Source organism: Charadrius vociferus, unplaced genomic scaffold (genome assembly GCF_000708025.1).
Source record: "Charadrius vociferus isolate BGI_N301 unplaced genomic scaffold, ASM70802v2 scaffold54, whole genome shotgun sequence".
In the NCBI taxonomy this organism is placed as follows: domain Eukaryota; kingdom Metazoa; phylum Chordata; class Aves; order Charadriiformes; family Charadriidae; genus Charadrius; species Charadrius vociferus.
The window spans coordinates 1,068,236-1,091,214 of record NW_009648350.1 but is presented as its reverse complement, the minus strand read 5'-3'; the positions used below and the strand labels follow the sequence as shown (position 1 = coordinate 1,091,214).

The window sequence follows — 22,979 nt, the reverse complement described above, 5'->3', positions numbered from 1 at the left end:
TGCTCTTCGTAATACACAAAAGAAGAGGGAAACGTGTCTGTGTAATATTGTCCATCCTTGTTTTTTTCATCCTATTGAAGCTACGTTTCGTGGTTAAATTGTTAAAAGCAAAAGTCTCATGATATGAGTAAAATATGGGTAAAAGCTTTTTGGTGAAGGCCGTGTTCCTCCTGAAGCCATGTCACCCTTGCTCCCTTGGACTCAGTTTGATGAACATTTGTTTTAATGATGAGGCCAGGTTAAATTAGTTTCTCCTCTTGATCATTTCCAGTTCTTCAGCTGCTGTGTTTGTAGAACCATTTAGTGGATTGCACCAGGGAACTGATTTGGGTTACAAATAAGAAAAATAAGCAAAGCAAGCCCCTCTTACCCTACCTCCCCCCAGCGAAAGATTCTTTGCTCCATCTCAGTCTCCTGGTCTGAATCCCTGCTCGGCTCTGTTGTACCAGCCCAGCTGAGAAGGTGGTATGGGATGGGAGTAAGTGAGGACAGTGCCGGAGGTGGAAAGGATATGTGGTGGCTGTTTATACCGCACGAGCGCAAAAAGCTCTCATCACACTACGTCCACAGGGCTTTTAATGTGTCTTGTTGGCCATCTCCACAGAGTCGAGAGTTGTATTTCAACGTAAGACACTGGTGTTGCAAAACCCACACTTAAGTCCTGTCCTGACCGTATGTAGATATTACCAATGTAATGCTTACGTTGTTACAGTGCCCAGACCTATATCCCCCTCAAAAAGGACAGCGATATGGCAACAGGGGAGGGAAGGGAGCTTGCGCACAGTGGGTAGGGAACCTCGGTTGGTTTGCTACAAAGCTTAACACATAACTTAACTCCTAGTGATGAAAACGACTGTATTTGGGGAATTGAGGCCTTCTTTTCTAACTAGCTTTTTGGAACAGAATGATGCGGGTGTGGAATCCCAGGGCTGTCTCTTCTCACTGGCTTCTCATGTTCTTCTGTTACCAAATGTGTCAGCCTTTTATTTAGCTGCCCTGTAGATCATAAACGGTTTACACTAATGAAGTTGCAGGCCAACCCTCTAGAGCTCTGATAAAAATCTATAGTTTTCTGATATTCAGGATAAGCCACAAGAGTAGCAAGGAGTGTATTGTGTAGGTTTGAAACAAATAAGCAACAAAGCAAAGTTTGTGACAGGTTATTTTTCCCTTGAATGTCAAGTGAATAAATCGTCTCCTTTTTGTGTGTTTTGTTACAACAGATTTGCATTTTTATCGGAGAAACTCTTCTGTTTTCAAACTGGGCTATCACAGCAGACATACTAATGGTGAGTGTACTTTGGAACAGCATCTTTCTCTTCTGGTGGCCAGAGCAGTTTGTCAGCTTGCAACAACAACCTGAAGTTCACCATTTCTTCCAAATGCTACTTACTTCAGCCTATTCTTTTTTCTTTCTTTCTTTCTTTTTTTAGCTTGCTTGAAAGGAAAGTGAGAGAGAGAGAAAAAGGAAAGAAGATTATTCTTGTTCTTTATTCCGAGCACCAGGGAGAGGAAATTTCTAGAAGGGCACCATTTCTGAATTCAAATTGTTTCCCCAAATGTTAACTGTTTGCACCCCCAAATGCAAAGAAAACAGCCAGCGTTTCCTAATAGTCAGCATATTAGTGCATTGTGTTATCAATAACTCCGCTTTGTTCTGCAATAGGAAATCCTTCCCTCCCTCCCTCCCTCCCTCCCCTGACCACAAAGGCATCCATCTACCTCTCTCTCTGGCTCAACTCCAGCAAACCTACCATTCAGCACATGCACAATAGAAAACCACCTCTGGGAGAGGAGAGAGGAAAAGAAAGTATAAAGAATTTTTGGACTATGTCCACCTCAGCCGAGAGGAAACTCTCAGGGACTTTTCACCTCATGTCCTTCATTTTCCATTCTTTCCCCACCATAGAGCTTTTTAAGTCTTTCAAATCAGCAAGCTGACCTCAGCAGCTAGATTTTCAGATGAAGTAGTCTGGACGTTTGTTAGAGAGCCTTGCATGTTTTGTAGATGCTTCCATCAGAGACGTATGGAGCCTCTCAAACATACTGGATGCTGAAATGGCATTGTGAGGGAGGTTACTTGTTGCTTATTGTATGTAAACGAAGGAAACTAGGGCACAGAACCATTACAGGACTTGCCCGAGGTCTTTTGGCAGGTTGTTGACAGAACTAAAAATATAATCAGTCTGGCATCAATAGAAAACTCCCTTGACTTGTATTTGTTGCTTATGCAAACATCCATGAGAAAACAATCTGGCTCAGTATTCCGAGATGCGAAGATAATGGTGTTGATATATTGACTCAACTTCAAGCTTCTGCTTAAGTTCTGCTTATGATTTAAGTTCAAGGTCGTGTTTATATTTGAAGGTAGCGCTGTAGTTGCCATGGCCGCTTTGCCTGATGAACTTTCAATCTTTAACTCATTTGTGCAGAGAATGCTTTGGGAGGTGGCGTGGGGTGGTTAGTTCCGCTTCTCTCAGATGTGAATGAAGCATGGACAAACAAAGGTTATCAGTGTACTTCAGTAGTGTTAGATAGCCTTTAATTAATGAGGTTCGTTCCTCCTGCCAGTTTAGGTTTAGTGTGGTAGAGCCGTACACGGGCATGTACGGAGTCAACACCCAAGTACGTGCGTGTTGGCTCTGTACTTACGTGGGTTTTGCAGCTTGTGCTGCCGTGGCTGCTCATTAAGTGGTATCTCAGCACTTAGACAGATGTGTAGGCTACAGACAGCTGTGTTGAGGAAGAAATTACAGTACAATATTTGGAGCTGCTCATTACTGCCTCCTGCCAGTGCTCCCTGCTGCATCCTGCCTCTGGCTGGGATGTTCCCAGGGGTGCTCCCAGCTCTCTCTGGTCAGAATTAGCTGATGGGCTTAAACAGCAGCTCTTTTGTATCCTCTTTAGCATTGGCTGAAACAGGTAAGGGCTTAGCCATGGAGCACATCTGCAGTCCTCCAGCAGGGACTCTCAAAGAGCAGCCGGAGGGAGGGTACCTGTCGGACACGTCCAGGGTCCTCTGGAAAAGCTGTGCCAGAGAGAGAGCTGAAACTTGAGCTGCGTTGTCTCAAGCTAACCCCAAAAGACAGTTTTCAACCAACTACTTTGTAATATCAGCTGTACTAAGGACGCCATCATTGTCCCATTTTAATTACTGAGATTTTTTTGTACTGATTTCAATGTGACTTCAGTATCCTGTACCTTTTGTAGGGTTTGCCATCTGTCTTACGTGACCAGCATCCCATAGTCAGCTGCAGTTTGCAGGGATGCATTTGCAGTTATTTATGTTGCTTTAGTGCAGAAGAACTCCGCAAGAAATGATTGGACATAACTGGAAATAATTTCTCAGTTGCCATTTACAAAACACAGGGAAGAAACTAAAACTGTGTTAAAAATTGGATTTTGGTAATTGATGCCGACTCTTAAGCTAGCTGTTCTCTTGTGTGTTTAGACAAATGAACCGAGTGTCATATATAATGTCCAGCTTAATGCATTATCAGCGCAAGTAGACCTGTAAAAGTGCTATACAAATAAATGTAAACATCCACTTAGATCAATGCAAGCCGGCAAACAGATGGTCTGAAGTGCGTTCATATCACACAAGGGGTTTGAGGGGATGTTTAGTCAGACAATAGGTGAGAGCCAGGGCTATAACCATCCTTGACAGACAGCTTTAGAAGAAGTCCTAGCCAGAGAAAGGTGTGGATGTGCTTTAGCGAGATGCACTTTAAGCGTCTGGCAAATTAATTTCTACTGATTACTATTTATTTGGTGTAATCAGAAGTGTGTTTGTTCTTGCCTGAGGCTGGCAAGGAATTTAAAAGCATTATTAGCGTAAGCTTAACAACACTTTCATCATATACATAAATATTATCCTGTTTTCGTGGATAAAAAGCTCTCAATAGTGGCTGAACGCTGTTCCCACTGATTTCATTATGCCAGAAGTGAGGCTTTTTGGAAACTGCAACCCAAATGATTTAGCATAGCTCTCCTAAGATTTACACATCTCATGACTGCTTAAGAACCCTATCTGTCGAGTCGGTGAGCACCTCCAGAGGTTTTACAAGTTTAATTTCCTTGGCAAAACAAGGATGTTTGCTTATTATCTTCAAATTTAATTGTTGGCTCTTCATAGGTGCGTGCTTCCATCGCATCTGCTGCTCTTGCCAGCGTAGCGGTGGGTGTGCAGCTCCGCAAATCGTCTGCAGGAAAAGGTGCTGAGCGCTGGGTTTGATAAACTGTCAGCGCTGCAGAATGCACTGCACTGCCCGAGATTTTACAAGGCTGATATTCGTTCCAAATGCAAATTTGTACAAACCAGGCCTTATTCTCCCGAGCGCAACTCTCCGAATCTCCTCCCAGGCACATGCTTCAATGGTGCTTTGGGAAGGGGGGGATAGTTCTTATGGAGCATGCTAATTATGAAACAGATTTTATCAACCATCTTTGCAAATTGGCCTCAAAATTACCAGAAGCCCAAAGCAGCATTAAAACTGCCTTGTAACAGCAGTAATGAATGAGCTTCGGTGCAGCAGGCGAGTGTGTAACATCGAAACGTACTGAGTGCTTGGGACTTTGTGGAATCTGGTCCTAATAGTGGGGTTGTTCTTCCATAGCACATCTCAAAAACAAAGAGGATTGACAGAAGCTTGGTGGCAGTTCTGTCCAAGAGCCAGCAGGCAATTTAAAGGGCCTCAGCTATTGTGATCACAATCTCTTCAGGTCTTTGATGAGAAAAGCCATCCTCCAGTTTATGCAAAGCCCATGCAGAAAATGCTCTGCATATTTATTTTTTCTTTTAAAACATTAGTTCTTCCTAAATGATCATCAGCTGCCGTGGAGACTAGCCATGATGTTTTGCTATAGAGTCAGAGTCTTCCTTTAGGCTCGAAACCGGCGTAGACCGGTGCTCAGCTGTGCTGCAGGTATGGGGGAATGTTGCTTTTGTTCTGATCACCTTCCCTATACACAAAACCCAATTATTTATGTAGGATACAACACTGCCCTATTTTTACAGCTTGAAGATAAACAGCATTCCCAGAAGTTCTCATTGTTGCTTTTCCCAGTGTGCCTCCACGCACCAGTAACCTGGGTGTTGTGGTTTAGCTTTTGCGGTGGGGTGAGGAGTGCCTTTGAAGGAAGGAGATAGGATGAGGGGGAATGGCTTCGAACTGGAAGAGGGGAGTTTTAGCTTAGATATCAGGAAGAAATTTTTCACTCTGAGGGTGGTGAGCCCCTGGGGCAGGTTGCCCCGAGAAGCTGTGGCTGCCCCATCCCTGGAGGTGTTCAAGGCCAGGTTGGACGGGGCTTGGAGCAACCTGGGCTGGTGGGAGGTGGCCCTGCCCAGGGCAGGGGGTGGCACTGGATGGTCTTCAAGGGCCCTTCCAACCTAAACCTTTCTATGATTCTATAAGGTGCACAGCCCCCTTCAAACACCTGAGCACAGCTCTGACCAGGTGGGATGTGCCAAGGGGCGTCTCTGCCCTTCTCCTGGGGGCCAGGACTTGCAGATGCATCTGTACCACTCCGTGTTGGGCTGTGATTTGGAAACCAGGTCAGCCTCCTTTTACTTCATTTAAAAGTAGGTTTTTTAGGCAGTGTCTGCCTAGCTTGAGTGAAGGGCTGGTTTCTCTGGGTCACAGCTTTTGCCTTTTGTGAACAGTAGTTACAAGAGGGCCACCATGTCCAAGCTGGGTCAGTGGGTGGAATGGAGTTAGCAAGAGTTTTCTTTGCCTTTGGTGCTGAAAGAGGCCAGTGTGTGTTGTCCTGAAGATTACTGTCTGTCCCAGAAAGAGTAGCAAAGTGTTTTAGAGTTTTCTATCAAAGATCAGACATAGACACCAGGACTTACCTCTTTGGCACGTGGCCTTTTACTGGGAACAGGGTGATCTTTCCTTGGCTTTCCTGCTTAACTTACTTCAGACCAACTCATCCGGCTGGTTTCACCCCAGAAGGGGATGTCAGCAGTAAACCATGGCCTTTCGGAACCTCTATTTAAAGAGAAGAGGTTTGCCAAAGCTGCTTGGTCAGCCTCCCAGCCCATCCCCTGTGCTGCCGGCTGCCGAACCTGGAGTCGGACATGAGCCAGGACGATCCCACGGGCTTCTGCCTCGGCCGCTGCGGCTCTCCCACCTCCAGGTTCTGCGGGATGCTCAAACCAGGCCATGTATGGTTTGAATTTAGGTCTATTTTAGTATCAAAATGCCCATTTAGAGCTGTAATTTACTGCTGTCTTCTACTGCTGTAGATAATGTGTGCTACCAACTGCTTCCTCTCCATCGGAGTGAAATGCTTGTTAAGCAGGGATGGGGTGGAGGGGGTTTTGGTGTTTTATGCTGCTTTAAGCCTTTTTTTTCTTTCCAATATTTTTTTTTTACAGCAGAAGGAAAAAATTCTCATGTTCATTTGCTTGCCGCATGTTGGGATTTTGGTTTGGGGGAGGGGTGGTGGTGGGGTGGTTGTCACTTGAATTTCAGACTAAATTTACTAAGTTTTGGCACTTTATAGTGCCAGACTTCCTCAGCTAGGCAAGCTGAAAACTGGCTGGAAATTGTATTGCTACTTGCAAAACTGCCTGTATGCATAATACAGATATACATGCAAAATCACGTATAGTATGCGTGTGTGCGTATTTGTGTGTATAAATATATCTATGCGCACACACATATGATGGAGGTATCATTCCAACGTCTTCCCCCAACTGGCACCAATTCACTGCCACTCCCTGAAAATGGTAAGTTTTGAATAAATTTGCCATTTCCTTTGTCATTTTGCTAAGAAGATAGATAGAATGTAGAGCCAGGCAGGCTTTCTGCTCCAGATTTATTAACATAAACTTTATAGAAAGAAAGATATTTTAACGTAAGTTTAAAATTCCCTGTTTCACAGACCTGCACAACTCTGGACTCTTAAATTAGGTGGAATTTCACTTTATCTTCTCAGATGCTCATTTCTCGAGCAGAATGCTTCTCCGTTGCACCTGTGTGAACTGGGGCCAGGTGGGAAGAAGAACAATAACTCTTTTTATTTTTCTTTTACTCTGTCTAATGTATCCAGGTTGCCCCCATTACCCCGCATCTTTGGGGAATGGTAATGAATTCCGTGGCTCTCCTACTGTTTCGCAGTGTGACCTTCAGTACATTTCCGTCTCTAATAAAGTCTAGACCTTATTTCCCTCTTGGGATTTCTGTGAGCCTTCAAGTCTTGTTTTGAGCTCCTGGATGCAAAAGGAGGACGGGGTCTGCCAGGTGGCTGCTGTGGATCTGATCATCTTTTGCTCTTCTGTTGCACAACAGGAGTTTAACGGGGTACCCGATTAATATGTGGCATCAAAGTGCATTAGCAGTGTGCATTTGCGGCTTCGTCAAACCAGTAATGAAAGAACTGGCAGGTCATTCTCAAAGCACATGTTAAAACCCTAAGGAAAAGCATTTAATCTAATTTTACCCCTCGTTCCTAATTGTCTCTGCTTGGAGTGCTGTGGTCATTCTAAATAGGCATCAGTTCTCTTCTAGCGTGGATCATCTCAGTGCTTTTTCTTTTCTTTCCTTTTTTAATGGCTAACTCTTCCCACTGTGGACCGCGCAGCTCCCCTGTCCTAAGGGGCAGAGTCAAAGCCCTGAAACAGCGCTTCAGCTCCCGTGCCCTGGGATACGGCGCTGTTGAGCAAAGAGTTCTCAGTCAGTTAAGGTAAATTCATCGCTGTGTGTCTCTAGCTGGGGATACGCCAGTCCGGAAATGTCACATTTAATTAACAAATGGCTTCGGGAAAGGATCGCAAGAATGAGTTGGTGCCTGGGAAGGCATCCCTGCTAGGGAAAGGCCAAAGGCCATCAGCGAGGAAGGGGAGAAGTAAACGGGATCGGGGTCTACAACCGGCGAAAGGAGGGAGTCACTTCTGGCAGGGTAGATAGCGCGTCAGAGAAACAGAAAAAGGCAGAATGGGATTCAGTGCTTAGAAGTGGAAACAAAGCTCACTTGGATTTAGAGACCTATTGAATTCTTCATTACTTACAGCCTTTAAATCAAGACAGGGTCAATTGCTAAACCAGGCTGTGTGGACTTGAAGCAGATGTTCTTCGCCAGCTTCTTTCACAAGTTTTATGCAGGAAACAATTACTTTTTTTCTGCTCCTAAATGTGTGTCATAAAATTTAGGTCATTCCACAGGATGGGGATTTGTTGGTTTTTTTTCTTTTTTAATCTTTCATTCCCTTCCATGGTTAGGGCTCTGTTTTCTCTGAGCTCTGGTCCCTGAACGGGGGAATGATTTGTGTTTTCTACTGATCCTGTGTAGTCAAAGTGATTCAGCATGACCTGGCTGAGGGTGTAGTGTCCTATGAGGGGAGTGGAGACCAAACTACAATATCTTGGCTGTGGAAAATTTCCTAATCTGTCTTTGTTACGTTTCACAAGTGGAATGGCAAATTTTTGACAAAAAAGTAAAGTTGCTGGAGATGGAGTGGGAGGGGAGGACGCGTGACCTTTCATACTACTGTGAATTGCTTACGGTTTAGGAAACAAAATGATATGTTTATTGTGGAAAACCCACGGTACCCCAGGTGACAGCCAAGCCCTTGTTTGAAGGCCGGTGGTGCTGAGCGAGCTGTGTGCTGCAGGCAACCTCCGACTTCGCTCTCCCCTTCAGCCAAGCGAAACACAGGCTGAGGATCAAGAGCAGTGTCTCGGGGGGGAAGTTTTTAGTCAAACTCAGGTATTCAGTGCTGCTGAGAGGAACACCTCCCTCCACACCTGCCATCGGGAGCACTGGAAAGCCGGGAAGGGCACCAGAGCTCCCCAGTTGCTTGAGCCACCCGTGGGCTGGAGAGTGGCTGTGTCTGCCACCGACGGCTGGGGCACCTTCTTTACTTCGCCCTGACCTGGGCATAAACTGAGCGATGCAAGACAGCTGGACGGGTTCTTTAGTTCAGTCTCCTTATGTATTTTTTTTTTTCTTTCCCCTTCTTCTTTGCAGTACGTGGTCATTCCAACACGCCGTGCAACCGCCGTGGCCTTGCAGAGTTTCACTTCACACCTCCTGGGAGATGCTGGCAGTCCTTATCTGATTGGATTTGTAAGTGCTCACAGCAGGTTTTGGCAGGGGTTTGTGCCTGTGTTTGTTTTTGTTTACTAACTGCTTATCTAAAATGCCAAGTTAAGCCATGCTAGGGAAGGCGGCCGGTATTTATCAGCGGAATGGGAAGCGGTGCGGTGCAATGCAGTTTTTTTACATGCTCGTGTTACCCGTGGGCTGCAGTCCAAACCTGGAAGGACCACTTGGGCAGAGAAGTGAGCTTCTAAATTATTTAGCCTAGGGCATTTGAGAAGCTTATGGAGAGTTCTGTAAAGGGAGAGTGGTTGCTTCTGTGATGTGGACATAGGTTCATTAGAAATTAGATTAGAAGTCTTGTGTGTGTGCCTTTCACCGTTAATCTGGTCTCGTAAGCCAAATACCTGTTTATGGGTAGCAACAGGCAGCTGTTCTGACCTGCTCATCTTTTGAACCTGCTTTGTATGATAACAAATGATGGTGCAAAATCCATGGCATGATGGGTGTGTATGTTTTGGGTTTTTTATTAGTATTCTCTGGTGAGACCCCACCTGGAGTACTGCATCCAGCTCTGGAGCCCCCAAGATAGGAAAGACATGGACCTGTTGGAGTGGGTCACAGGAGGGCCGCAAAGATGATCCGAGGGCTGGGGCACCTCTCCTGTGAGGACAGGCTGAGAGAGTTGGGGTTGTTCAGCCTGGAGAAGAGAAGGCGTCAGAGAGACCTTAGAGCCCCTTCCAGTCCCTAAAGGGGCTACAGGAGAGCTGGGGAGGGACTTTTTACAAGGGCGTGGAGTGATAGGACGAGAGGGAATGGCTTCGAACTGGAAGAGGGGAGATTTAGCTTAGATATCAGGAAGAAATTCTCTCCTCTGAGGGCGGTGAGCCCCTGGGGCAGGTTGCCCCAAGAAGCTGTGGCTGCCCCATCCCTGGAGGTGTTCAGGGCCAGGTTGGACGGGGCTTGGAGCAACCTGGGCTGGTGGGAGGTGGCCCTGCCCAGGGCAGGGGGGTTGGAATGAGGTTATCTTCAAGGTCCCTTCCAACCTAAACCATTCTGTGATTCCTTTCTGGTGTGTATGTTTTGTTATTTTATTAGCAGTATTCCTTTCTATTACTGCTGCAGTTGTTGGCCTTGGTCTGACTGGAGATGTCCCTTTATCACGCCACCATTATCCTAGTGCAGAGCAGAACAAGACCCTGCCCCAAAAGCTGGCAATCAGAGAACATTCACTGTTGAAAATATAAGGCCTGGGAAATTTAATGAGGAAAATAAATCTAGATATACTGGGGTAATTTCTTTCCCTTGCACCCTTCTGTGGATTTTGACGTACTGAGTTTCAGAGAACACAGATCGCCATTTATAAAATATAGTAGCTTCCATGTAAAGCCCTAAGTGGCACTGCTGGTGTTATGTTGAAGGTGCTACAGTTTTCCACTGATGTGACTGGGATCTTCACTAGTCCCATCACCTGAGGAACAGAACTTTGATGTGCTCTTCCAGCTTAGTACTGCTGTGTGTGTGACACAGCTGCTGGGTGCTGTGGGCTTTTTCTTTTTTCAAACTGTCATTTCTCATCTATTCATCCCATAGACACTGGTGTGTGTATCTGTACATATTTATTTATATATATTTAATTTTGTATACATATATTTATATATACATAAATATTTACTCTTGAATGCAAGGTCCCAAAAATGATGTAGTTGCTCCGTAGCCCTCTGAAGTATACATGAAGAGACAGATACAGAGAAGGCTGAACGGACCAAAGAAATGAGAAATATCTCAAGAGAATAAATATGTACAATTTGGCTTACTCTATATTTTCTTCAATGTTCTAGGCACCTAGGGAGAAATGATCTTATTTTAGAAATTATCTGGCAAGAACAAAGGAATGAGTGGAAGAGACTGCTTTGTGCGGAGCGGGTGACATGGGGAATGTGGAGAAGGAGAAGGAAATCAGCAGCCCAGCCTGCTCTGAACGCCGGCGCTGAGACAGCATCAGCAGGGTCTGAGATGCCGGCGAGGCTGTCTCAGGCGACTCCGCTGCACGTTCGCTCTTTTTCTTACGTAAGAGGGATGTCCGGGAGGAATGGCGAGGACCCGGAATGATTGCAATTAATCTTGAAAGTTGCCCAGGGCTCTTTAGTGTCACAGATTTTTTTAAAAAAGGACTTTGGTTGGAGAAAATAATGCGCCCTGCCCTTCTGGTATTCAGAGATCAAGCAAGTTGTGAGTTACTTAAGGATGCCTGCCTGAAATATGCTTAACCCCAATTTAATAGCTGCCTTAGGCTTTCTTTAGACTGGGAAGATATTAATTATGATTTTGAATTACTCTCTTCTAATGCTGTACTTGTTGGGCAGTTTTCATTTGGGAGGAGACTACTGGAGTACAAGGCTCTGTGGCAGGAGAGCAGGCGTGAGGCACTCGTGTCACGGAAGGCACCAGCACCTATTTCTGTAGCCTCGGGCTGACTCCCGCTCCCTGTGCTACGATGGCTGAAAGGCCAACTGCAGCTTTCGCAGGACACAGAAAGACAAATACTATCTAGAGCGAAAGGATAAACAGCCGATTTCTCCACCAGAGCTAAGAGAGGCGATCAACTTGATTGTTGAAGGTGTTTGTCGTTGGAATTGTCCAGCTGCGGTGTAGGATGGAGACCTTCGTGCAGGACTGGAATCTCACTGGGGCAGGTTACAGAAGCGGCTGGGATTATGGCTAGGATTTTCAAGGCAGTCTGGGAGCGAAGCAACCTACTCCTGTCGGCTTTAAGGGAAATTTGGGAGCCCAATAGTTCCCATAGTTCTTCTGGGAATCCCCAGCCTGAGGACTTCAACTCACCCTGCTGTTACTCCAGAGGTGCCACGAAGCAGACCAAGGGCAGGGTGTAGGTCTTGAGAGAGAGAGGCAGGAGACAGGGCAAATCAACGGCACTGCAGTGCCGGGCGTGCTCGGAATCGGTGGAACACGGCCTCCTGAGCGTTCAAGGGCTCATCTGAGATCCTGAAGATCCGCCTTTTCTTCTGACCGCTTACAAAATCTACCTAAAGCTCCCTCGCTAAATGAGCAGTGTTTTCATCTAATATGGCTGGAATCTTACATAGTTTGGGTGAGTTCATAGTGAGATTCCCTCTGGCAGTGCTCTTAATAAAGGAGCAGATACCCATGTCCTTGTAGGACTAAGCTGTCACAGGCAGTTGTCCCTGTTCGCTGGATCCCAATAAATGTTGTATTGATCTTAGAATCCTCATGGGGAACGTAGAAGGTACTTAACAGCTGCAGCCTCACGCGTGCCATCGCTCCCTTGCTCTGTGGTGTGCCGTAAGAGTTGAAGGTCAGACTCCGATTTTTCTGTCATCTCCCCCAGTTCCAAACCTTGTGGTGCCGTTCCTTACAGTCACCCAAAGCACCAAATATATGTCGGTGTTGAAAAGCTAAGTGGAAGGAAACGTGTCTGCATGGTTATTTTTCATGTCTTTTTAAATATTGACAACTTTTATTATTATGGTAAAAAGGCTTAAGCCTGACTTACAAAGAAGTTACGCAAATGCAGTTTTAGGGTGGCAGCTGTAATTTGCGTAAGGTTTTACTACCTGCCAAGCACTGAGATCAATTACTATAAATCAGCGCTGCCTATTCATTCACAAATAAGAATAGGCATTGCTGCAGTATTTCACGAGGTGAGACAGTTTTTATTCCTAGATAACTGTATCTTTTTCAGGATCTTTGTGATCACCTGCAGAGTTTAAATAATTCCTGTTTAACAGCTTGGGAGTATAATGCCATGCTTTATTCTCGAGGTAGTCAGTGAGACATTTCACCTGTTCAGTGCATTACATGCAAATATCTCCAGTCCTTTTCCGTCTTTGAAAGGTGCCGCTATGCAGACAGGGTTGCTAAAGCACAGAACAGTTAAGAGAAATACCCCAAATCCCACAACTCATGTTGAGTATCAAATAGAGGTCTTCTAACTGCTCTTCCCCTGCCCGAATACCTTGACAGCATTTCAAACTCAGAAGAGCTGAGTGGAGGTAGCCAGCAGCGGAACGTGAAATACAGTTAACACTTCTCAGGCTGCACCATAACTCCAGCTCTTTCTATTATTAATGCTGGTTATATCTTTTTATATAAATTTAAATAACTGTAAGAAGTGCCAGTGAGTCTGCGCTTATGTGTTCATCTGTGCACGTGTGTGCATGAACCTGTCTTCCCTGCTCGGGGTTTGCAGTATTCCTTCACACAAACACCGTCTTCCTCCACTCGCTGGCGTACTCTTGCTTCAGGAACGCCAACTACAGGCAGTCATTTTTTTCTTTCGAGGCTGTGCTTTGGTACTTTCTCTTTCCTTCCCCCAGCTCGGTCCTTTGCTTCCTATCTGAGCGCAGCAGTGCTTTCCTCTTCCGTCCTTGCCGTGCTTCTGGCCCCGGCTGTGACGGGACACGGGCACCCACTGCAGGCTTTGTGTTCTCCACGCGTGCCGGGGGAATTGCTGTTGTGGGCACACGCTGTCCTGGTGCTCTTGGCTCTCCTTTGCTTCCTGCTTTATTAAATTCTTTCTCATCTCCCCTGTGCCACCATCCCTCAGGTCTAGGGATTGAAACATGTCGGTATCTGCTTGTCACTTGGCAACATCAACATCTGAGATGGTCTTTTAAAGTGCCAGACATCCGCTCTCCTCCACCAGCACCTGCTGATGGACGAAAAGCTACTCCCTGTACTCCGATGGTGGTGGTACCCACCTGTCCTGACCTCCTGGGCTGCCGCGTCTTCAACCTACCTGAGGGACACAACCTCCGTGGTTAATGGTTGGACTCGATGATCTTAAAGGTCCCTTCCAACCTAGACGATTCTCTGATTCCAGCCGCTCCGGCCAAGCAGCGTCAGGACAGCGTGCCCCAGTCTGGCAGCCAGGCTCTGTGACAGGGGGGACCCCGATGCCTGCTCTGCGTGCTGCAGGTCCTGCAAAAGCTCCCCCCATCTGTCCACCCCTAGTTCTGCGAATGGCAGCACTCCCTGCGTTGCTGGGTCTCTGATGGCCTCCTCTTGGCAGACCCGGGCACCAGAGGCGGTGCCGGTCGGCGGTGCCCGGCCGTGCTGCTTCGCCCGGCGGCAGAGGTCAGATGTCTGCGCAGGCGTCTTCTCCTCCAACAGTCTCCTTTAGAAAAAGGGGTGTTTAAAAGACGTGGAGATGTGGTGCTGAGGGACACGGTTTAGTGGTACCTTGGCAGTGCTGGGTTAACAGTTGGACTCCATGATCTTAAAGGTCTCTTCCAACCAAAACGATTCTATGACTTTGTAATTATTTGCAAGCAAATCTGAGCTGTTTTGAGGCAGTTTTGTGCAGCTCCTATTGCCTGGAAAAAATTGAAGAATAAGCCTATCACTTGTCACCCTTCACTTTTCTCCCTTCCCCGACTTTCTTACACGAGTAGGTTGATAAACTAGATCTAATGAGCTACTTAAATAGCAAGAATGCTAATGACCTTCCTTTAGCAAGTAGTTCGCAGAACAGTGTTAATTATCACTGGTGCAGAGTATCAGGGAAGGCAGATCAGCATTTGATTAGGGGCAACTCAAGGAAAATTGTAGTAAATGAAGCAATTAAGATACTTTTTTAATGAGAGTTATAATTGGAGGTGTAGATTTCACAGCCTTCTTGTCCCAATTCGAGACAGCCTTTTTGCTGATTTGCTTTCAAAGGCATTTACCCATGGGAGCAAATATATCTGTATAGGAAGTACTTCTATATGTAAAGAGTGGCCTGCCCGAGGAAGCGGAATTCATGCAAGGCTGGACGTGGCCTTGGGCAACCTGGGCTGGTGGGAGATGTCCCTTTCTATGGCAGGGGGTTGGAACTCGATGATCTTCAAGGTCCTTTCCAACCTAAACCATTCTATGATTCTATGATTATGGTGTAAAATTCATATTTTATGGTTTAAAATGCTGTGGCCGCTTCAGAGTAAATCCGTGGACATGCTTAGTCTGGACTAATGTTTTTTCCCGGTTTCGTTTGCTAGGTTAGAACAGGCCACAGCCCGTCGGGGCGCAAATCCGCTGCTGTCGGACTTAAAGGCAGGGCAGTGGAGTAAAGTGGATCGTTGTGATGTGATGCCGCAGTCTGGGCTTTTTGTCCCTGTCTGACCCGTGTGGCCGGTCCTCAAATACGGCCCATGCCGTGCCTGCTGGTGATTACGTAGGACTGGCTCCTCTGCCAAAGCACGGGGCAAGATGAACGAGATGAACTTTAGTTCAAAAAGACAAATGTATCCTGTAACAAAAATGTGCAAATTGTTCTCCGAGCATCACTCTCCGTTTTACCGACTATCAGGAGCCATTCCACTGCTGTTGTGGGATTAAGGATGGAACAGAGGTCTCTGTCTTGTTGTCTTTTGCAATATGTTATGTGTTCTAATATTTATAGTATATATGACTGTGTACAGGCAGCATCTTCCATCACCTGATGGAGACTGTAGATGAAATGTGATATATGTTCATGGTTTTTTGTTATTCTTTGTTTTTTTACCCTATGCCAGCTGCTTAACTGGTGTTCTGCAGCCCTAAGGGTATCTCTCCTCCTCTAGAGATCTTCCCCCACCTTCACGCGTGGATATGGCCCAGGTTGTGGTGGATAAAATGGGACTGAACCCTCACAGTCCAACATGCGATGTAGGTGTGCCCGGGAAATGGTGCCAGGAAGAGAGCCCCCAGCCCCTCATCTTCGTTATCTGTTTCTTCAAGCAGCAATTTTAAGTTGAGGATTTCTCTGGTCCTGCCTGAGCTGAGTAGTTAAAAGCCGTAGTCATAGTGCAGGGAAAGGCCAAATCTTCGACATGGCTGTCAGCTGCAAAAAAAAAAGGGGAGAATGAAGCACCTGGAGACCAATCCACACAGGATTTATCTCCTCGTTGCAACGAGCTAACAAGCTTCCCGCTTCTGATGACTCAGCAACGGACATGATTTAAATCTGCCCTAAAAAACCCAAAAGACTTCCCATACATAAAACGCTCTTTGCCGAGGGTTCACAGCCTGGTCTGGTTTTTTGCAGAGCTGCCGTGCACTTGTCATTTCCCGTGACTTTGGTTAGAAGTGCAAGTTCTCGGTATTTTTGATAAACGGATGTTTAAAGTATGTAAAAATATCTCGTTAAAGGAAGCCCCAAAATCCAGAGCTGGTTGTTGTTTCACTCAAAGATTTCAAGCTCTGCCCCATCTGCTCTGTCACTGCTTTTCAGTGCGCTAAAAATCTCATTTAAGTGAGCGGCTCCTTTCTGAGCTGCCAAGGACCCTGAGAACTCCCAGTACGGACACAGAGTTCCCGTGGTGCTGAGAACCTTTTGGAACGAGATACCCGATTCCTGCAACGTGGGGGAATGGTTTCCTCCTCCTGGGACGTACCACCGGGGAAGGGACCTGTGCTGCGAGGAGACATGAGTGTCCTGGCCTCTTCCCTTTGGACAGGGATGCTGCTAAAGGGTGTGCTTCCAAACCACGGTCCATCACGTTTAGGTACCTGTGCCCTGTCACCTGAGCTGTGTTCCTCCATTCCACGGTCCCCACGGTTGCCCCAAGACATCTCCTTGCTGGGACAGGAGAAAGTCCAGTGTCAACTTATAAAACCCATGGGCAGACCGGAGCTGGAGAGAAAGGCAGCTCATGACATGAAGAAAATAGACTTCCAACCCTCTCCTGTTAACCGGGGCAAAGATTGTCCGGAGGCAAATGTTGCTCTGATGCCAAGAGACGTACAAAGTCCGTTTGCTGGCATTGGCAGCGGAAGCCTTGATCGAGTCTTTTCGTTCCCTGCAGCCGTTTCAAGGAGGCACCGCTTATCGACGGCAGCGTGCTAATCCCGGGAGGGGGCAGGAGGGCAGAAACCGCTGATCGGGCCACGGGCAGTGCTGCGGGTCCTGCTGGGGCAGGCTCGGGTACCACGCGCAAATGCAGGGTGCCGATATCGTCACCAGCCAAGTATTAAATTGCTTTGCGATCCCAAAAGAACACAATTAAGATTAACGGCGTTTGGCTTTTTTTTTTTTTTTTCCCACCTCAAACATCCAAACATGCCAATGTTGAAATGGAAATAACTTTTCTAATATAATTGTTTTTACCTTTCTGTGGCTTTCAGAATGAATATCATAAAATGGTTGCCTTTACTTCCTCTTTTTATAATGTGTTTCTCATGCCATTTAGCACAGTATAAATGTTGGTGCTCCCCCACAGGTCCAGCAAATTGTTTACTTTATAAAATCCCTTATTTTTGTTTTCTAGTCCTCATTTGCATTCATATTAGATTTAAAAAAAAAAAAAATCAAAGAAATCTTTCACATGCATCTCTGAATTTGGAGTGGGTGAACCCAAACAACTGGGGTGGTATTGTGGGGTTACAGGGAGCGCTGTGTTAGGGAACTGTGCTGAAGAGAGGAGCCAGGGAGAACCGGGCTTGTATCTCATCGGTGATAATGAAAATCGGGTATTTGTGCCAGATACTGCAGTGGAAATATCCCTTTATGTAGCAAGATCTGTGCCCAAGAGGCAATGTCAGAAATTTAGAAAAATGAAGCAGTTGTAGAGGAATTGAGATGTGTGACTCAGCGATGAGACAGGGGAGATGAAATGATGATTTCAAAGATGTTGTTACCATTACGTTGTCTAATTAGTAAATCAGTTTAATTTATCCGCCCGTGCTGTTCAGGAGGGGCAGTAACACAGAAGCAAACCTGTTCCTCGGGCTTCAGCCCACCTGAGCTTTTATTACATCAATAGCCCGTCCGGTGTTCCCGAAAACACAGCACGCGCTTCCCGAGGAAGGTAATGAAGTTTCCCTTTTTTCCTTCATTGTCTTCTGCACTCAGATTGAGAGACAGTCAGAGATTTGGGGGATTTTGGATCATGCCCACTGCAGCTGAAGCGGGCGTTCTCTCTAGCTGGACGCCATCCAGTTGGCTGCCACGGGCTGAACACGCGCCCTTTGTATCCTGCCGTAAAAATGCCATGAGCTGAAGTTTATTTAGCAAAGTCATTCCTTTTGGTCTGACATCTGTGTTACATGGCAAGGGAAAAGACGACGTGAACTTTCATAGTTAGGATGTTATCGAAGACTTCTGATTAGACTGCAAAGCAGCAGCAGGACTTCCTTATTGATTTTCCACCCCCAAGTTTTTGGGTAAATGTTTTGAAGTTTTTTGCCACCCACCAATTGGCAGAACAAAGAAAGGAATCCCACACCTGACTCCATGCCGAAAAACTGGCACTTTTTATTACTTGCGATAGAGAGAAGGCACCGAATATGAGGCTAGATCGGGTCTTGCCAAATCACAGTTAAACAACTCGGGATGCTGTCATTGCAAGGAATCTGGAAAGCCAAAAATTGGCAGTACAGAGCAAACCATTTGGCAGACAGCGTGTCGTTTTTGGAGCCCAAGTCTGTAATTATGTCCTGTGTCCTCTTGAGAGGAGATGCCAAAGTTCCAGCCTTAGCAGGTGGCTCGTAACTGAGCGGAAGAAAACAACAGGGAGCGCTGACTGTAAGTTAACAGCAAAAACATATATGTGGGCCCTGATAAAGTTCTCGAGTTAAGAGACGCAGACGTGGCTGGGGGGATTATGTGAAACCCAGATGAGAAAGCCCCGCTGGTTTGGTGGGAAGAGTTCTACCTCGGATGGGAGGAAACACTGCTTTCTCTAAAACAGGCACTTACACGAGATGTTGGGTTAAAAATGAAGAAGGCAGCAGATTCAATATTAACGTGATTCGTTGGTATAAAAGGTCAACGCGATGCCTTAGAAAGGAGGGTGCGGGACAAGCTGCATTGGGAGTTCTGTTTGTTGGAGACTTTACATTTTCAAAGCTGGTTTTAGCTTAGAATGTCACGTCATCCATAAGAGAAAGCAATCAGGAGCTGGCTTTTCATCCTCTGCTGCTGATTTATGATATCAGTTTGTCGAGTGATTTATTGTCTGGTCCTTTTGGAGGATAATTGTATCCATTCCCAAAAAAATGAAAAAATTTCTAAATTTCTGTTTCAGAATAGCCTAAATTCTGGCTGTTGCACACAGAGGGGCTGCTTCAATGCCAGATTTTGGTTCATAATGACGAGTAAGGGAAATGTTGGGCATTAAGGTGTCTGGATACAAGAGGGAATAAATTACCAGCCGACGTCCCTGTCTTGTGGGTGCTGTGTGCGCTCTGCTCATTTCCTGTGGGTGCATTCTTTTCACATTCGAGTCTTGTTGCTATTTTTTAATAAGTCGCTCAGACTAATAGCCACTGTTATTTGCCTTTCGTCTAAGGACTTTTTTTTAACCATAACTTCTCACATGAGACTTGTTCATACCACTCTTGTTTTGCCTTGTATGTGTTACACGCTGAATAAAGCTCTCGTTGAGAGGACAGGAACGCTTCCTTAGAGATACCCCAAGCACTGAAAGTTTCTCCCCCTCCTTTCTAGGGCAGGGAACGAAACAGAGAAGTCTGGTTAAAAACCTTCAAATTCTTTCTGTAGATACACTCTTCCCGTGTTTATTCACTCCTCTCTACTTGAGAACGCTCCCCGCAGAAAGGCGGTCGGTCTTCTGCTCTTCCGTGTGCAGTGGTTGCACCTCCAGCCGCTCCTTTCCTTCGCTCCAGCGGGAGCCGGGCTGAGCTGTGAGATGGACATGAAGGCACCGAGACCACCAACGCTCCAGAGTCTCCCTGCTAACGCACGCTCTGCGACCTCTTCACCTGGGTCCCCGCGAGTGTCATCCTTCTGTCCCCTCCTGCTGTGCTTGGCCTCTGCTGAGGCATCCCTTCGCAGGCGCTTACCTTCCATGTCACCGCAGCTGGCTGCGGGGCCGGGAACCAGTTGTTCCTCCGGCGTGTGACATGTCCTCGCTTGATGGTCAGGATTTAAGCCTCAAACGTCAGATTTTGCGTGTCGCTTGTGTCTGACGCCACCTCTTTCATTAGCAGTGATGCAGCAGTTTAGAAGTTGCTGCACAAGCTTCGACTATTTCTGGAACCCGTCTGCGTGTGCGTGCAGCGGGATTCTGTTGCAAATTCCCTGCAGTCTTTTGGTATAAACTAGTGTTTCTGCCTCACCGAAATGTCACAGATAAAAACAGAGCTGGACATTCAAATACCCAATGCCTTGAGCCTCACCCCTACTGCTCTGTTGGATTTATGGAGAGTAAAGTTGTTTACTGGACAGTAAATATTAAAATGCGATTGTTTTAGCTACAGACGGTCATTAAATATTGCTGAGTTTTAGCAAAAGCTTTTCCTAATGAACTAAATACTGCCGTTGCATCTCACTGCTCCTCCCTCTGAGCGCAAACTTGTGTTTGCTTTCATATAATTATGCTTTTTGGCTGTTGGAAGATGCAGGTTGGCTTAGCCCATTAACTCGGTGGTGTGTGGTCCTTCGGGGTGAGCACAGGTCCTTCGGGGTGAGCACATGCGGCAGACCGTGTCTGAGCCTGAGGGGCAGCGTCAGGTCCTGCACACAGCTACGCTTCGAAGTGCAGCAAGCCCAGGAGGTTAGAAGAGGGAATGAGGCCCATACCTCGGACATGGGGATAAAAACCCCAGGTTCGAGTTCTGTTTCTGAAAATCAGATGGGATCTCTGCTTTTTTTGTTCCGTGAAAAAAATGTCCCCGTTCCCACGCAATACACAGAAATGGAATTTAATACCTGCTTTTGCGGAAAGGTAGGAAAGGTGTAGGAGTAAGCAGGACTTGATCAAAGGGAGGTGATTCTTCCCCTCTACTCTGATGAGACCCCACTCATTGGGGGCTCTGCAGCCCCCAATGTAAGAAAGACACGGACCTGTTGGAGGCCCAGAGGAGGGCCACAAAGATGCTGCGAGGGCTGGAGCACCTCTGCTGTGAGCACAGGCTGAGAGAACAGAAAGGCTCCAGGGAGACCTTAAAGCCCCTTCCAGTCCCTAAGGGGGCTACAGGAGAGCTGGGGAGGGACTTTTTACAAGGGTGTGTAGTGATAGGACAAGGGGGAATGTCTTCAAACTGGAAGAGGGGAGATTTAGATTAGATATTAGGAAGAAATTGTTGAGTGTGAGGGTGGTGATCCCCTGGGGCAGGTTGCCCTGAGAAGCTGTGGCTGCCCCATCCCTGGAGGTGTTCAAGGCCAGGTTGGACGGGGCTTGGAGCAACCTGGGCTGGTGGGAATTGTCCCTGCCCAGGGCAGGGGGTGGAACTAGATGATCTCCAGGGTCCCTTCCAACCTAAACCATTCTATGATTCTAAGACTGATCACTCCCTCACCCACCGAGCAATGCCAGTGTGGCCCTGCCGGCGCCCAGGAGGTTGGGCCAGTACAGCAAGGGTAGACACCCACGGACGCAGTCACTGAAGCAGCCAGGGAGGAGATGGAGAGGGCTGTGGGAAGAATGACAGATCAGGACAGAAGAGCGTGAGAGGTAGAGGAGGACCCCTGCTGAGCTGCTCGCAGCATAAGGTGCCCCAGCTCCAGGGTGGCATGTGGACGGCTGAAGCGTGCGTGAAACCTTCAGCCCTTATGAACACACTGTTCCATTTTAAACTTCTTGCATGTGTTTGGTAGGCAGTTGTTGAGAGAATCGTGTTCCCTTCACCATTACTGTGTCTCTTTTTCACCTAAGCGACTAACTGTTTTATTTTTTGCCCTTCTCTCCTAGATCTCAGACCTAATACGACAAAGCACAAAGGAGTCCCCAGTCTGGGAGTTCCTCAGCTTGGGGTACGCACTCATGCTCTGCCCGTTTGTCGTTGTCCTAGGAGGGATGTTCTTCCTGGCCACAGCCCTCTTCTTCCTAAGTGACCGAGCCAAAGCTGAACAACAGTGAGTAACCTGGCGATTGCAAATGGGGAGGTACCGCAGCCTGTTTCCTCTCGTGAACGTTATGCTTGTACCCTTTCCCTGGCCTTGGTCCATCCCAGGTCAAGGACGTCGGGTTGTGTGTTAAGAACCTGAGCTCAGCGGAATGCATGAGGCTGCACGAAGCACCGGGGTGTGGGTCATGCTGGCTGGGCACCCTTTACACGCTTCTGCTCTGGTGGATCTCAGTTGTTGGCCATACGGCCTGGAGGGGAGCACCGTATTTGAGGTCACGGGCCCCTCTTACCCTTGGGTGAGCACGCCACAGCCCAGCCCGTCTGTGGTGAGGGGTTGCTGTGTGCTGGAACACGTGGACTGCTAGGTGAAGAGCGAGAGATACTCTACAGAGCTTGGTGGTCATCTTTGAGCCCGCAGTCCCGTCCAGCCCCCCATGCCCTGCTCACTGCCTCCAGTACGCAGGAACATCAGGCAAGAGGAGGAAAGCTGTGAATGTGGGGACACACGTGCTCAGGGGTCGCTGTATTAAAGATAGTCTTTCCCAGTCCCTCATTGCAGCTTGTAAAAAAAAAGCTACTGTTTTTCAGTAAAGAAACCGATTCGGACCACCTCACGGTTGGCAACTACAGTAATTCAGAAGACGCTTCCACATGACATACAAACTTCTGGGGTTAGTCTCTTTCTCATAATTGTCGAAAAATAAGAGTATCTGTGTATAATGTCATGCTGAATATGGGGGCAGGTGACTAGTCTGGTGTTGGCTATAAGTTGCTTTTGCCTTTCTCCCGCTGGGAGGAGGAGGTATCGTTCCCGCGGCTCGGCTGCGAGAGCCGTTTGCGTTGGGTGAAGGGTGACGACGCAGGCGTGCCGTTGTACCATCAGCACTGCGTCGGCCGTCCGCGTCAACGGGAATGTTGCATGAGCGGGCTCTCCCTCTGTAAATCTCGCTGCGCAAGGGTTTGTGTCGGCTTAATGACACAGACGTAGATATGCAGAGTGAAAAAATTACAGTGCAGGCTTGTTCACAGCCCGTGGAATTCTGCACACGAAGAGCAGGGTAGACCTTGCTCTACCTTAAAGAGAAGGGCCCTGAGGTATCCCTGGCGCTAGATGTTGTACA

The 22,979-nt window shown here is 47.1% G+C and overlaps 1 protein-coding gene across 1 annotated transcript in view; it reads left to right on the top strand.

The window, feature by feature from the left end:
• Window positions 1-22,513, top strand: part of SPNS2 (spinster homolog 2 (Drosophila)) — an 89,420-nt gene extending 66,907 nt beyond the window's left edge. The window contains exons 10-13 of the mRNA XM_009885184.1: window positions 1,224-1,289; window positions 8,974-9,072; window positions 21,702-21,865; window positions 22,447-22,513. Coding sequence (XP_009883486.1) covers window positions 1,224-1,289; window positions 8,974-9,072; window positions 21,702-21,865; window positions 22,447-22,513 — 396 coding nt within the window. The remainder of the gene's footprint in view (window positions 1-1,223; window positions 1,290-8,973; window positions 9,073-21,701; window positions 21,866-22,446) is intronic.
• Window positions 22,514-22,979: the final 466 nt, after the last annotated feature.